This window comes from Salmo trutta, chromosome 38 (genome assembly GCF_901001165.1).
Source record: "Salmo trutta chromosome 38, fSalTru1.1, whole genome shotgun sequence".
Lineage (NCBI taxonomy): Eukaryota > Metazoa > Chordata > Actinopteri > Salmoniformes > Salmonidae > Salmo > Salmo trutta.
In genome coordinates this window covers 34,053,178-34,070,060 of record NC_042994.1, presented here as the reverse complement: position 1 = coordinate 34,070,060, position 16,883 = coordinate 34,053,178, and the positions used below count along the sequence as shown (strand labels likewise).

At 41.3% G+C, this 16,883-nt stretch overlaps 1 protein-coding gene across 1 annotated transcript; it reads left to right on the top strand.

Annotated features, from left to right (window-relative positions):
- Positions 1-1,995: 1,995 nt before the first annotated feature.
- LOC115178623 (gastrula zinc finger protein XlCGF57.1-like) lies at positions 1,996-15,669 on the top strand. The gene is made up of 3 exons (XM_029739876.1): positions 1,996-2,012; positions 4,502-4,551; positions 13,752-15,669. Exons 1-3 carry the CDS (start codon positions 1,996-1,998, stop codon positions 15,434-15,436), a joined length of 1,752 nt encoding a protein of 583 aa, XP_029595736.1. The 3' UTR covers positions 15,437-15,669.
- The last annotated feature ends 1,214 nt before the right edge of the window (positions 15,670-16,883 follow it).

Genomic DNA, 16,883 nt, shown 5'->3' with positions numbered 1-16,883 from the left:
ACCCACACCATTCTGTTGTTGGGGTACGACCCACACCATTCTGTTGTTGGGATACGACCCACACCATTCTGTTGTTGGGATACGACCCACACCATTCTGTTGTTGGGATACGACCCACACCATTCTGTTGTTGGGATACGACCCACACCATTCTGTTGTTGGGATAGGACCCACACCATTCTGTTGTTGGGGTACGCCCACACCATTCTGTTGGGGTACGACCCACACCATTCTGTTGTTGGGGTACGACCCACACCATTCTGTTGTTGGGATACGACCCACACCATTCTGTTGTTGGGGTATGACCCACACCATTCTGTTGTTTGGCTACGACCCACACCATTCTGTTGTTGGGGTACGACCCACAACATTCTGTTGTTGGGGATCGACCCACACCATTCTGTTGTTGGGATACGAGCCACACCATTCTGTTGGGATACGACCCACACCATTCTGTTGTTGGGATACGACCCACACCTTTCTGTTGTTTGGGTACGACCCACACCATTCTGTTGTTGGGGTATGACCCACACCATTCTGTTGTTGGGGTACGACCCACACCATTCTGTTGTTGGGGTACGGGATACGCCCCATTCTGTTGTTGGGGGTACGACCCACACCGTTCTGTTGTTGGGGTACGACCCACAGCATTCTGTTGTTGGGGTACGACCCACACCATTCTGTTGTTGGGATACGACCCACACCATTCTGTTGTTGGGATACGACCCACACCATTCTGTTGTTGGGATAGGACCCACACCATTCTGTTGTTGGGGTACGCCCACACCATTCTGTTGGGGTACGACCCACACCATTCTGTTGTTGGGGTACGACCCACACCATTCTGTTGTTGGGCTACGACCCACACCATTCTGTTGTTGGGATACGACCCACACCATTCTGTTGTTGGGGTACGACCCACGCCATTAACCTACTTAATAATAAAAAAAGATTGTAAGGAAAGTATTTCACTCATATTAGAAATAACTATAAATAATTAAATAAATATAAATATTTATAGGTCATATTTCATTGAAATCTGGAAATACTGGGCACTTACTTTAAGTTCCAGGCAGTTACAGGGCCTTACAGAACTGTTTGGTCGTTGTTTTTGTATACGTGTTTGTTTTGGTTTTTCCTTCTTTCTGCCTAATAAAAAGAAGATGAGAAAACACATTCCCGCTGCATTCTGGTCTAATCCCTACGACAACCGGGACACATTAAATGGATAGTACTTACAGGACTGTAAATGACCAGAGTAACTTTGTTACTCTCCGGAATCTTTTTCCTTTAATTCATGAAATAATACAATTTAAATATTGAAGAGCGTGTGTGTGTGTGTGTGTGTGTGTGTGTGTGTGTGTGTGTGTGTGTGTGTGTGTGTGTGTGTGTGTGTAGGAGAGCTCATATCCTCTGAGGTGTTTACTGTAAAGGTTTTACTGTAAAGGTTTTACTGTAAAGATCAATGTCTATTGCCAGCTTACATTTCCCTCATTAAAATGCAAATCAATTTATAACATTTTAGACATGCGTTTTTCTGGATTTTTGTTGTTGTTATTCTGTCTCTCACTGTTCAAATAAACGTACCATTAAAATTAGACTGATCATTTCTTCGTGCTTCTACACCTGTATTGCTTGCTGTTTGGGGTTTTAGGCTGGGTTTCTGTAACAGCACTTTGAGATATCAGCTGATGTAAGAAGGGCTATATAAATAAATTTGATTTGATTTGTCAGTGGGCAAACGTACAAAATCAGCAGGGGATCAAATACTTTTTTCCCCTCACTGTACTTGCCTAAATATTCTGAAATAACATAAATATTTTTTTACAAATTTTTGATAAGCTTGAAACGGCCGTGGTCTGATTGATTCAACGACCCAACAATGCTTACCCTAATGTCGGGTTTTCCCTAATGAACCACAACATCAGTAATTTCTGGTGCGTGTATTTCATGATACCAGTTTGCAACAAACACAACCTGTAACTACCTGTTGCTATGGGAGTGGCCAACAGGTCTGATAGCCTATCAGAGGAGAACAGGACCCCATTCGAGGCGGAGCTTCATCACAACAACAGTTCTTTAATCTTCTCGAAACATTCTAGAACACTGTTTCATTGATCAAAGGAGTTCCTTTCATTACAACAGAAAATATAATTATTGGGGTATAGTATAACTTGTGTGCAGTGTGATGATATTATTATATATATATATATATTTGTTTTTTTCTTAAACCTTTATTTAACTAGGCAAGTCGGTTATGAACAAATTCTTATTTTCACTGACGGTCTAGGAACAGTGGGTTAACTGCCTTGTTCTAGGGGCAGAACGACAGATTTTTTTTACCTTGTCAGCTCGGGGGATTCGATTTTGCAGCCTTTCGGTTACTAGTCCAACGCTCTAACCACTAGGCTACCCTGCCGCCCCAACTGTATATACCAGGGACTGGGGATGTAGTTGGGTTTGTACAGTCTGATGATATACCAGGGACTGGGGATGTAGTTAGGTTTGTACAGTCTGATGATATACCAGGGACTGGGGATGTAGTTAGGTTTGTACAGTCTGAAGATATACCAGGGACTGGGGATGTAGTTAGGTTTGTACAGTCTGATGATATACCAGGGACTGGGGATGTAGTTAGGTTTGTACAGTCTGATGATATACCAGGGACTGGGGATGTAGTTAGGGTTTGTATGCAGTCTGATGATATACCAGGGACTGGACATGCAGTTAGGTTTGTATGCAGTCTGATGATATACCAGGGACTGGGGATGTAGTTAGGTTTGTACAGTCTGATGATATACCAGGGACTGGGGATGTAGTTAGGTTTGTACAGTCTGATGATATACCAGGGACTGGGGATGTAGTTAGGTTTGTACAGTCTGATGATATACCAGGGACTGGGGATGTAGTTAGGTTTGTACAGTCTGATGATATACCAGGGACTGGGGATGTAGTTAGGTTTGTACAGTCTGATGATATACCAGGGACTGGGGATGTAGTTAGGTTTGTACAGTCTGATGATATACCAGGGACTGGGGATGTAGTTGGGTTTGTATGCAGTCTGATGATATACCAGGGACTGGACATGCAGTTAGGTTTGTATGCAGTCTGATGATATACCAGGGACTGGGGATGCAGTTAGGTTTGTATGCAGTCTGGTGATATACCAGGGACTGGGGATGTAGTTAGGTTTTTACAGTCTGATGATATACCAGGGACTGGGGATGTAGTTAGGTTTTTACAGTCTGGTGATATACCAGGGACTGGGGATGTAGTTAGGTTTGTATGCAGTCTGGTGATATACCAGGGACTGGGGATGTAGTTAGGTTTTTACAGTCTGGTGATATACCAGGGACTGGGGATGTAGTTAGGTTTGTACAGTCTGATGATATACCAGGGACTGGGGATGTAGTTAGGTTTGTACAGTCTGATGATATACCAGGGACTGGGGATGTAGTTAGGTTTGTATGCAGTCTGATGATATACCAGGGACTGGGGATGTAGTTAGGTTTTTACAGTCTGATGATATACCAGGGACTGGGGATGTAGTTAGGTTTGTACAGTCTGATGATATACCAGGGACTGGGGATGTAGTTTGGTTTGCTTTGCACTATCATCCCACTCATTACAAATCAGGAACCAATCAATCAAACACGCGCTTTCCTTTGTACGTCTCAATACATTAATATTATTTAATAAAATAAATGTAAAATAAAAAAATGTTATCGAAATAAAATACAACTTCTCTGAACTGCGTTAACCCCACTCCAGGCAGCAGATAGCGATGTGCGTCATTCAGGCGACGCTACCGGTGTGACGTATAATCTAGTGGACGGAACGAGTCTTCAACAATAACAAGAACAGTTAGCCAGCCACCTCGGTAGCTTACTAGCTAACATAGCCGAAATATTGGAGCTCTTTAGAAGTTTTCGACGTATATATAAGCCACTGTGTTTTAAACATTAGTATTTTTTTTGGTCATCACCCCCATTTAATGTAATATTTACGTTTTTAGACATCTAGCTAGCTGGTTAACTTAGCAGTAGGACTTGGCTAACGCTAACTAGCTAGCTAGCTAACATCCCCCGAACATAAACTCACTAAGCTACTCTCCCAGCTGCTAAAGAAGAGCTCAGCTGGACGGAGAAAGAAGGTTTCGTGAAAGAGGAGAAGGGAACAGGAGGCTGTTACAGTGAAAGAAGAATACGAGAAAGACGCTTTCAGAGTGAAAGAGGAGGAGGATGTTGACTACCGTGAAAGAAGAGGAAGGTGCAGGTTTTGGCATAAAGGAAGAGGATGATATGACTGTCACAGTGAAAGAAGAGGGAGACGTTTTTGAAGAGAAGGAGGAGGAAGGGGACATGACTGTCACAGTGAAAGAGGAGGAAGACGTTTTTGTAATGAAGGAGGAGGAAGGGGACATGACTGTCACAGTGAAAGAGGAGGAAGACATTTTTGAAGAGAAGGATGAAGAGGGGGAGATTACTGTCACATTAGAGGAGGACGAAGAAGCACAGAAGACTGGAGATCTGATTAACACCAGTAAATACAGTGAGTACTATCTTATAAAACAGGGACATTGATCTGATTAACACCAGTAAATACAGTGAGTACTACCTAATAAAACAGGGACATTGATCTGATTAACACCAGTAAATACAGTGAGTACTATCTAATAAAACAGGGACATTGATCTGATTAACACCAGTAAATACAGTGAGTACTATCTAATAAAACAGGGGCATTGATCTGATTAACACCAGTAAATACAGTGAGTACTATCTTATAAAACAGGGGCATTGATCTGATTAACACCTGTAAATACAGTGAGTACTATCTAATAAAACAGGGACATTGATCTGATTAACACCAGTAAATACAGTGAGTACTATCTAATAAAACAGGGACATTGATCTGATTAACACCAGTAAATACAGTGAGTACTATCTAATAAAACAGGGACATTGATCTGATTAACACCAGTAAATACAGTGAGTACTATCTAATAAAACAGGGACATTGATCTGATTAACACCAGTAAATACAGTGAGTACTATCTAATAAAACAGGGACATTGATCTGATTAACACCAGTAAATACAGTGAGTACTATCTAATAAAACAGGGGCATTGATCTGATTAACACCAGTAAATACAGTGAGTACTATCTTATAAAACAGGGGCATTGATCTGATTAACACATGTAAATACAGTGAGTACTATCTAATAAAACAGGGACATTGATCTGATTAACACCAGTAAATACAGTGAGTACTATCTAATAAAACAGGGACATTGATCTGATTAACACCAGTAAATACAGTGAGTACTATCTAATAAAACAGGGACATTGATCTGATTAACACCAGTAAATACAGTGAGTACTATCTAATAAAACAGGGACATTGATCTGATTAACACCAGTAAATTCAGTGAGTACTCTCTTAACAGGGGGACAAACTGCAGTTGTTGAACTAATGTGTGATTTTAAAAGGACATTATTGTCTTGGATATGTTGTTTCTGTACTGTAGGAATTGAAAAAGCTACAAAGAGTCAACAAAACGTTAATGGATCAAATGCTTTTATTTATTTTGAAACGTCTCTGAATATCTCTTTCTGTAGTGCTTTTGCTCAATATTACATGAGATAAAAGTTATTATTTAAAAAAAAAACATGATTAAATATCAAAAAGTGTTTAGGTCCATAGTTGTTCAGTTATAATTTTCAGGCAGACTGACCTGATTTTAAACATCTATGATACCATATCATATATTACAGCCATCTCATGTCTGATTTCAAATGATGAAGAGGACAGAATCAAGACAAGGAGAGATCTGGAATGTTCTGTTAATGTTCTGGAATGTTCTGGAATGATCTGTTAATGTTCTAACACACTACTAAGAGGAGTGATCTGGAATGTTCTGGAATGATCTGTTAATGTTCTGGAATGTTCTGTTAATGTTCTAACACACTACTAAGAGGAATGTTCTGGAATGTTCTGTAATGTTCTAACACACTAAGGGCTGTTCTTAAGGATGACGTGGAGAGTTTCACAATAACATGGGTTTGACTGTCTTCTTTCTTCATAAAACAGTTATATATTTATATTTTTTAATTGTTTTAAAGATGAACAACATGTACGTCATGAACTTTTATTTTATTGAGTAAATGTATTTTATTCATCCTTCTATGACCGTTGTAGATTGCGTTGCGTTTTGATCGGGCCGACAGATGGACAAGAGACGTTGTTTCCAGAGGCAGTTTGGAACTCGGTAGTGAATGTTGCAACCGAGGACAGACTATTTTTTAGGGCGCTGCGAACTTTAGGACACCCAGACAGATTCCCTTCCTAGAGACACACAGGATATATACAGGACCAATCAAACGTTTGGACACACCTGCTCATTCAAGGGTTTTTCTTTATTTTTTACTATTTTCTACATTGTAGAATAATAGTAGTGAAGACATCAAAACTACAGTGAGGGAAAAAAGTATTTGATCCCCTGCTGATTTTGTACGTTTGCCACTGACAAAGAAATGATCAATCTATAATTTTAATTGTAGGTTTATATGAACAGTGAGAGACAGAATAACAACAACAAAAAATCCAGAAAAACGCATGTCAAAAATGTTATAAATTGATTTGCATTTTAATGAGGGAAATAAGTATTTGACCCCCCTCTGCAAAACATGACTTAGTACTTGGTGGCAAAACCCTTGTCACTGTATGAAACATATAATGGTGTGTCCAAACGTTTGATTGGTACTGTATATATTCAGTACGGATAAGTATTCAGACCCCTTGACGTTTTCCACATTTTGTTATGTTACAGCCTTATTCTAAAATTGATTTAAAAAAAATTCCCCTCATCAATCAACACACAATACCCCATAATGACAATTTTTCCAAATCTATTAAAATAAAAAACGTTAATGTCACATTTCCATAAAGTATTCAGACCCTTTACTCAGTACTTTGTTGAAACACCTTTGGCAGCGATTACAGCCTCGAGTCTTCTTGGGTATGACGCTACAAGCTTGGTACACCTGTATTTGGGGAGTTTCTCCCATTCTACTTTGCAGAGCCTCTCAAGCTCTGTCAGGTTGGATGGGGAGTGTCGCTGCACAGCTATTTTCAGGTCTCTCCAGAGATGTTCGATCGGGTTCAAGTCCGGGCTCTGGCTGGGCCACTCAAGGACATTCAGAGACTTGTCCCGAAGCCACTCTTGCACTGTCTTGACTGTGTGCTTAGGGTTGTTGACCTGTTGGAAGGTGAGTCTTCACCCCATTCTGAGGTCCTGAGTGCTCTGGAGTAGGTTTTCATCAAGGATATCTCTGTACTTTGCTCTTTTCATATTTCCCTCGATCCTGACTAGTCTCCCAGTCCCTGCTGCTGAAAAACATCCCCACAGCATGATGCTTCCACCAGAATCCTGTCTCGGAGCTCTACGGACAATTGCTTTGACCTCATGGCTTGGTTTTTGCTCTGACATGCACTGTCGACTGTGGGATTTTGTATAGACAAGTGTGTGTAGGGTTGCAAAAGGTCTGAAACTTTCCGGTACATTTCTGGATATTCTCCGGTAAGTTAAGCCCGGGAATTTTGCTTAAATTCATTAAAAGAAAAAGTTAGCTTATAACAAGTGAACCTTTTTTGTGGGATACACATAAGGCAATTCTAGGTCTTGTGGCATATTTTGGTTAATTTATCCCCAATTCAATGGAACTGCAACCCTCTGCATGCACAGTGCATTCTACCATCACATGTACAGCGGATTCTCAAGATCTTGCACACTAATGAGATGCTATTGAGCCCACACTACTACACTGTCTGAGCCAAGGACTACATGCTTTCTGGTAAGTTTTGATTACTATACTGGGTGGGGTGAATATATTTTATAGGACATACATAATTTTTTGTTAACTAGTAAATAGTAGCCTACAGCAAAATGTGTTTAAATCATTTTTTTAACTTTCTGCTAGTTAGTTTTTGCTACCATGTGGGTTTTAGCTTGCTTGAGCCTGCTAACTGAGGAGTGTTAATTCACCTGTTTCCATACATGTTTCATTTTACAACATTTATCTTACGAAGGAGTTGTTTAATCTAACTGCTTAACTATTTATCTGTACATGGAATTGTATTTGTTGTTTTTTTTACTCATTTTTGTCTTCATCTTTCCAGGAAAATGGCACGGGCCCCATCTGATGTGTGGAGACATTTCACTGCAGCTAATGTAGAAGGAAAAGCTGTGTACATCTGCAAATACTGCACCAAATCAGAGTTCAAGTGAAGGTCAAGCAAATCATAGAGAAAGCAGACTGTATTGCAATCATCTCTGATGGGTGGTCGAATGTTCGTAGGCAAGCAATAATTAACTACGTCATCTCCACCCCTCAACCAGTATTCTACAAGAGCACAGACACAAGGGACAACAGACACACCGGTTTCTACATTGCAGATGAGCTGAAGGCAAGTCGTCAATGACCTTGGATCACAGAAGGTATTTGCACTGGTGACGGACGATGCTGCGAACATGAAGGCTGCTTGGTCTAAAGTGGAGGAGTCTTACCCTCACATCACACCCATTGGCTGTGCTGCTGATGCATTGAATCAGCTCCTTAAGGACATCATGGCACTGAAAACAATGGATACACTCTACAAGAGAGCCAAGGAAGTGGTTAGGTATGTGAAGGGTCATCAAGTTATAGCAGCAATCTACCTCACCAAGCAAAGTGAGAAGAATAAGAGCACCACATTGAAGCTGCCCAGCAACACCTGTTGAGGTGGTGTTGTCATCATGTTTGACAGTCTCCTGGAGGGGAGAAGTCTCTCCAAGAAATGGCCATATCACAGTCTGCCGACATGGACAGCCCCATCAAGAGGATCCTCCTGGATGATGTATTTTGGGAGAGAGTGGTAAGCAGCCTGAAACTCCTGAAACCTATAGCAGTAGCCATTGCACAGATTGAGGGAGACAACGCCATCCGGTCTGATGTTCAGACTCTGCTTGCAGATGTAAGAGAAGAAATCCGTACTGCCCACTGCCCACTTCACTGTTGATCCAAGCAGAGGAAACTGCAGTTCTGAAATACATCAGAAAGCGTGAAGACTTCTGCCTGAATCCCATACACGCCGCAGTGTACATGTTGGACCCCAGGTATGCTGGCAAGAGCCTGCTGTCTGGTGCAGAGATCAACAAGGCCTATGGTGTCATCAATACCGTGTCTCGCCACCTTGGCCTGGATGAGGGCAAGGTTCTTGGCAGTCTGGCGAAGTACACTTCCAAGCAAGGGCTTTGGGATGGAGATGCAATATGGCAGTCGTGCCAACAGATCTCATCAGCCACCTGGTGGAAGGGACTTTGTGGATCTGAGGCTCTTTCCCCTGTTGCCTCCATCATCCTCCAAATCCCACCAACATCAGCCGCCTCAGAGCTCAACTGGTCCTTGTTTGGGAACACACACACCAAATACCAATACAATGGTCGAAAAATTGGTGGCCATCCGGGCAAATTAGAGGCTTTTTGAGCCTGACAACGAGCCATCCTCAACAAGGTTGGAAAGTGAGAGTGAAGATGAGGCCTTCAGAGTCTGATGTTCAGTAGGTGGACATTGAGGAGGTCCAGGGAGAAGACATGGAAGCCTGAGAGGAAGACAACCAAAGCTTTAGTTTCTAGATCATTGTTGAAAATGGGTTTTTTGGGAGATGCGATGGATCATTGGGGATCATTCAATATTCCCTTTCTTCTGTTGTTCAGTGAAATCATCCCATGTGAAGAGTCAACTAATTTAATTAAAGTTCAATTCATAACTAAATTGTTTTTTTATTTCTATTGGAAGGATTTAATAATTTGCAATTATGTCTACAGTACTTATGATAAAGGTAAAAGTTTATGTTTCTGTCTCCGTATGATATGGTAAATATATCCAATGCAAAAAAACATCTACATTTTAAATAGTACAGCGCCTTGCAAAAGTATTCATCCCCCTTGGCGTTTTTCCTATTTAGTTGCATTACAACCTGTAATTTAAATGGATTTCTATGTGGATTTCATGTAATGGACATAAACACAAAATAGTCCAAATTGGTGAAGTGAAATGAAAAAAAATAACTTATTTAAAATTATAAAAAATAAAAAGTGGTGTGTGTATATGTATTCACCCCCTTTGCTATGAAGCCCCTAAATAAGATCTGGTGCAACCAATTACCTTCAGAAGTCACATAATTAGTTAAATAAAGTCCACCTGTGTGCGATCTAAGTGTCACATGATCTCAGTGTATATACACCTGTTCTGAAAGGGCCCAGAGTCTGCAACACCACTAAGCAAGGGGTACCACCAAGCAAGCAGCACTATGAAGACCAAGGAGCTCTCCAAACAGGTCAGGGACAAAGTTGTGGAGAAGTACAGATCAGGGTTGGGTTAAAAAAAATATACAAAACTTTGAACATCCCACGGAGCACCATTAAATCCATTATTAAAAAATGGAAAGAGTATGGCACCACAACAAACCTGCCAAGAGAGGGCTGCCCACCAAAACTCACAGACCAGGCAAGGAGGGCATTAATCAGAGAGGCAACAAAGAGACCAAAGATAACCCTGAAGGAGCTGCAAAGCTCCACAGCGAACATTGGAGTATCTGTCCATAGGATCACTTTAAGCCGTACACTCCACAGAGCTGGGCTTTATGGAGGAGTGGCCAGAAAAAGCCATTGCTAAAAGAAAAAAATAAGCAAACACGTTTGGTGTTTCGCCAAAAGACATGTGGGAGCCTCCCCAAACATATGGAAAAAGGTACTCTGTTCAGATGAGACTAAAATTGGGCTTTTTGGCCATCAAGGAAAACGCTATGTATGCCGCAAACCCAACACCTCTCATCACCCCGAGAACAACATCCCCACAGTGAAGCATGGTGGTGGCAGCATCATGCTGTGGAGATGTTTTTCATCGGCAGGGACTGGGAAACTGGTCAGAATTTAAGGAATAATGGATGGCGCTAAATACAGGGAAATTATTGTGGGAAACCTGTTTCAGTCTTCCAGAGATTTGAGACTGGGACGGAAGTTCACCTTCCAGCAGGACAATGACCCTAAGCATACTGCTAAAGCAACACTTGAGTGGTTTAAGGGGAATCATTTAAATGTCTTGGAATGACCTAGTCAAATCCCAGACCTCAAACCACTTGAGAATTTGTGGTATAACTTAAAGATTGCTGTACACCAGCGGAACCCATCCAACTTCAAGGAGCTGGAGCAGTTTTGCCTTGAAGAATGGGCAAAAATCCCAGTGGTTAGATGTGCCAAGCTTATAGAGACATACCCCAAGAGACTTGCAGCTGTAATTGCTGCAAATGGTGGCTCTACAAAGTGTTGACTTTGGGAGGGTGAATAGTTATGCAAGTTCAAGTTTTCAGTTTTTTGTGTTATTTCTTGTTTGTTTGAAAATAAAAAATATTTTGCTTCAAAGTGGTAGGCATGTTGTGTAAATCAAATGATACAAACCCCCCAAAATATATTTTAAATCCAGGTTGTAAGGCAACAAAATAGGAAAAGTGCCAAGGGGGGTGAGTACTTTCGCAAGCCACTGTATTAATATACATTTGCATATATTCCCGTTAATTCCCATATATTCCCACGGAAAGTTTCCACCTCTGAATATTCCCCAAAATGGGCAACCCTAGGTGTGTGCCTTCCAAATCAGGTCCAATCAATTGAATTTACCACATGTGGACTCCAATCTAGTTGTAGAAACATCTCAAGGATGATCAATGGAAACTGGATGCACCTGAGTTCAATTTCGAAGTATCGTAGCAAAGGGTCTGAATACTTATGTAAAAAGGTATTTCTGTTTTTTATTTGTAATAAATTTGCAAAAATGTCTAAAAACCTGTTTTTGCTTTGTCATTATGGGGTATTGTGTTTAGATTGCTATGGATTTGTATTTATTTAATCAATTTTAGAATAAGGCTGTAACGTAACAAAATGTGGAAAAAAGTCTCGGGGTCTGAATACTTTCTGAAGGCGCTGTATATCGGGGCATGGACTCTACAAGGTGTCGAAAGCGTTCCACAGGGTTGCTGCCCCGCTTCCCACAGGTGTGTCAAATTTGTCTGGATGTCCTTTTGGGTGGTGGACCATTCTTGATAAACACAGGAAACTGTTGAGTTTTTAAAAACCCTGCAGCGTTGCAGTTCTTGACACGAACCAGTGTGCTTTGTGCCTACTACCATACCCTGTTCAAAGACACTTAAGTATTTAGTCTTGCCTATTCACATTCTGAATGACATACATACACAATCCATGTCTCGGTTGTCTCAAGGCCTAAAAATCCTTCTTTAACCCGTCTCCTCCCCTTCATCTACACTGATGATATTGATGGTAAAACAGGTTGTAATTGATATTGATGGTAAAACAGGTTGTAATTGATGTTGATGGTAAAACAGGTTGTAATTGATATTGATGGTAAAACAGGTTGTAATTGATGGTAAAACAGGTTGTAATTGATATTGATGGTAAAACAGGTTGTAATTGATGTTGATGGTAAAACAGGTTGTAATTGATGGTAAAACAGGTTGTAATTGATGGTAAAACAAGTTGTAATTGATATTGATGGTAAAACAGGTTGTAATTGATATTGATGGTAAAACAGGTTGTAATTGATATTGATGGTAAAACAGGTTGTAATTGATATTGATGGTAAAACAGGTTGTAATTGATGGTAAAACAGGTTGTAATTGATATTGATGGTAAAACAGGTTGTAATTGATATTGATGGTAAAACAGGTTGTAATTGATGGTAAAACAGGTTGTAATTGATATTGATGGTAAAACAGGTTGTAATTGATATTGATAGTAAAACAGGTTGTAATTGATATTGATGGTAAAACAGGTTGTAATTGATATTGATGGTAAAACAGGTTGTAATTGATATTGATGGTAAAACAGGTTGTAATTGATATTGACGTAAAACAGGTTGTAATTGATATTGATGGTAAAACAGGTTGTAATTGATATTGATGGTAAAACAGGTTGTAATTGATATTGATGGTAAAACAGGTTGTAATTGATGGTAAAACAGGTTGTAATTGATATTGACGGTAAAACAGGTTGTAATTGATGGTAAAACAGGTTGTAATTGATATTGATGGTAAAACAGGTTGTAATTGATGGTAAAACAGGTTGTAATTGATATTGATGGTAAAACAGGTTGTAATTGATATTGATGGTAAAACAGGTTGTAATTGATATTGACGGTAAAACAGGTTGTAATTGATATTGATGGTAAAACAGGTTGTAATTGATATTGATGGTATGCTGGACTAGATGCACGGGGGGTAATAATGTCTAGATTATTTTGTCCAGTGGAGATTAGTTTATAAATTGCCTGGCAGGGCTGTGGGACAGTGGAGATTAATTTATAAATTGCCTGGCAGGGCTGTGGGACAGTGGAGATTAGTTTATAAATTGCCTGGCAGGGCTGTGGGACAGTGAAGATTAGTTTATAAATTGCCTGGCTTGGCTGTGGGACAGTGGATGTATAGGGATAATTCAAATACAATTGTTAACAGGCATTACCCAGGGATCATCATGAATATCTAACGGCTATTAACCAATCAGTATCCACGATCCAAATGTACTGTTTTATAATGAGGGATCTAGTCTAGATTTAACCTCATAGGAAGACTGTTTTATCATGTGGAAATTTCATTTAGGTCTCTCTGTTTAACCAAATACTCTGTTTGTCTTTGGCAGGAGAGATACCAGACTCTCACTCTGACGGCAGGAAGAGTCCTTCAGCGGAACCAGACCCAGAGACGCCCAAACCAGCGAGACGACACCACTGGTCCCAGTGTAAAAAGAGTTTTAAGTGGTTATGGAACCTGAAAAGGCACGATAGAACAGACACAGGAAAGAAGACTTCACAATGTTCCCAATGTGGGAAGAGTTTTACACGGTTAGCGAACCTGAAAAGGCATGAGAGAATACACACAGGAGAGAAACCGTTCCAATGCTCCCAATGTGGAAAGAGTTTCACACGGTTAGGGAGCTTGAAAGAACATAAAATAATACACACAGGAGAGAAGCCTTTCCAATGCTCCCGGTGTGAAAAGGGCTTTAGGTGGTTAGGGAACCTGAAAAAGCATGAGAGAACACACACAGGAGAGAAACCGTTCCAATGCTCCCAGTGTGGGAAGGGTTTTACACAGTTAGGGAGCTTGAAGGAGCATGAAAGGATACACACAGGGGAGACATCTTACCATTGCTCCCTGTGTGGAAAGGATTTTACCAAGTTAAGGAACCTGATAAAACATACAGAATTACACACAGGAGAGAAGCCTTTCCAATGCTCCCAGTGTGGGAAGGGTTTTACACGGTTAGGGAATCTGAAGGACCATAAAAGAATACACACAGGGGAAAAGCCTTTCCAATGCTCCCAGTGTGGGAAGAGTTTTACAAGGTTACGGAGCCTGAACGAACATAAATTAGTACACTCAGGAGAGAAACGTTTCCAATGTTCCCAGTGTGGAAAGGGTTTTACCCTGTTAGGGAGCCTGAAAAAGCATGAGAGAACACACACAGGAGAAAAGCCGTTCCAATGCTCCCACTGTGGAAAGAGTTTTACGCAGTTAGGGAGCTTGAAGGTGCATGAAAGGGCACACACAGGGGAGAGATCTTACCATTGCTCTCTGTGTGGAAAGAATTTTACCAAGTTAGGGAACCTAAAAAAACATAAACAATTACACACAGGAGAGAAACCTTTCCAATGCTCCCAGTGTGGGAAGGGTTTTACACGGTTAGGGAACCTGAAGGATCATAAAAGAGTACACACAGGAGAGAAGCCATTCCAATGTTCCCAGTGTGGAAAGAATTTTACGTGGTTAGGGAACCTGAAAAAGCATGAGAGAACACACACAGGAGAGAAGCCTTTCCAATGTTCCAAGTGTGGAAATAGTTTTAAAAGGTTAGGGAGCTTGAAGGAGCATGAAAGGATACACACATGGGAGACAGCTTACCATTGCTCTCTGTGTGGAAAGAATTTTACCAAGTTAGGGAACCTAACAAAACATGAAAAATTACACACAGGAAAGAAGCCTTTCCAATGCACCCAGTGTGGAAAGGGTTTTACACGGTTAGGGAATCTGAAGGACCATAAAAGAACACACACAAGAGAGAAACCTTTCCAATGCTCCCAATGTGGAAAGGGTTTTACCCAGATAGGGAACCTGAAAAGGCATGAGAAAATACACACAGGAGAGAAGTCTTTCCATTGTCCGCAGTGTGGAAAGGATTTTACCCAATTAGTGAACCTGAAAAGGCATGAGAAAACACACACAGTTTTAACCCCAGGAGTTGGAACCAGTTCAGAAAACAGAACAGAAAACCGCGTAAGAACAAAAAAAATGAAGAAACAGAAACCGAACCGGGAAAGAAAGTGATCTCTACAGTTCTGGAACAGAACCGTTATTTTAAAAGTATGGTAACCGGTTAATAACGTTATTTTAAAAGTAACTGTCCCGTGGAAAATCTTATTAACTTTAAAAAAAAACTTTAATATTCTGTTAACTCATCGAAATAGTGTTGAGACATCCTATACTTGTATCTCAAACAGACTGTTTTAAAAAAAATACTATTTCCTCATAGAACATGTTATCTCCCTGCGGAGGATGAGCTGGCCATTCTGTTGTTGGGGTACGACCCACACCATTCTGTTCTTGGGGTACGACCCACACCATTCTGTTGTTGGGGTACGACCCACACCGTTCTGTTGCTGGGATACGACCCACACCATTCTGTTGTTGGGGTACGACCCACACCATTCTGTTGTTGGGATACGACCCACACCATTCTGTTGTTGGGGTACGACCCACACCGTTCTGTTGTTGGGATACGACCCACACCATTCTGTTGTTGGGATACGACCCACACCATTCTGTTGTTGGGGTACGTCCACACCATTCTGTTGTTGGGATACGACCCACACCATTCTGTTGTTGGGGTACAACCCACACCATTCTGTTGTTGGGATGTGACCCACACCATTCTGAATGTGGGGTACGACCCACACCGTTCTGTTGTTGGGGTACGACCCACACCGTTCTGTTGTTGGGGTACGACCCAAACCATTATGTTGTCGGGATATGACCCACACCTTTCTGTTGTTGGGGTACGACCCACACTGTTCTGTTGTTGGGATACGACCCACACCGTTCTGTTGTTGGGGTACGACCCACACCGTTCTGTTGTTGGGGTACGACCCACACCGTTCTGTTGTTGGGGTACGACCCACACCGTTCTGTTGTTGGGGTACGACCCACACCATTCTCTTGTTGGGGTACGACCCACACCTTTCCAACACAGAGAACCGGCTTTTAACACATACTTAATAAATAAAAAAAGATTGGAAGGAAAGTATTTCACTCATATTATAAATAATTATAGGTCATATTTCATAGAAATCTGGAAACACTGGGCACTTACTTTAAGTTCCAGGCAGTTACAGGGCCTCCGGAGTGGCGCAGCGGTCTAAGGCATCGCACTGCTAGCCGTGTCACTAGAGATCTAGCTAGCTGGTTCTAGTCCAGGCTCTGTCTCAGTGCTAGCTGGTTCTAGTCCAGGTTCTGTCTCAGTGCTAGCTGGTTCTAGTCCAGGTTCTGTCTCAGTGCTAGCTGTGTCACTAGAGATCCTGGTTCTAGTCCAGGTTCTGTCTCAGTGCTAGCTGTGACACTAGAGATCCTGGTTCTAGTCCAGGTTCTGTCTCAGTGCTAGCTGTGCCACTAGAGATCCTGGTTCTAGTCCAGGTTCTATCTCAGTGCTAGCTGGTTCTAGTCCAGGTTCTGTCTCAGTGCTAGCTGGTTCTAGACCAGGTTCTGTCTCAGTGCTAGC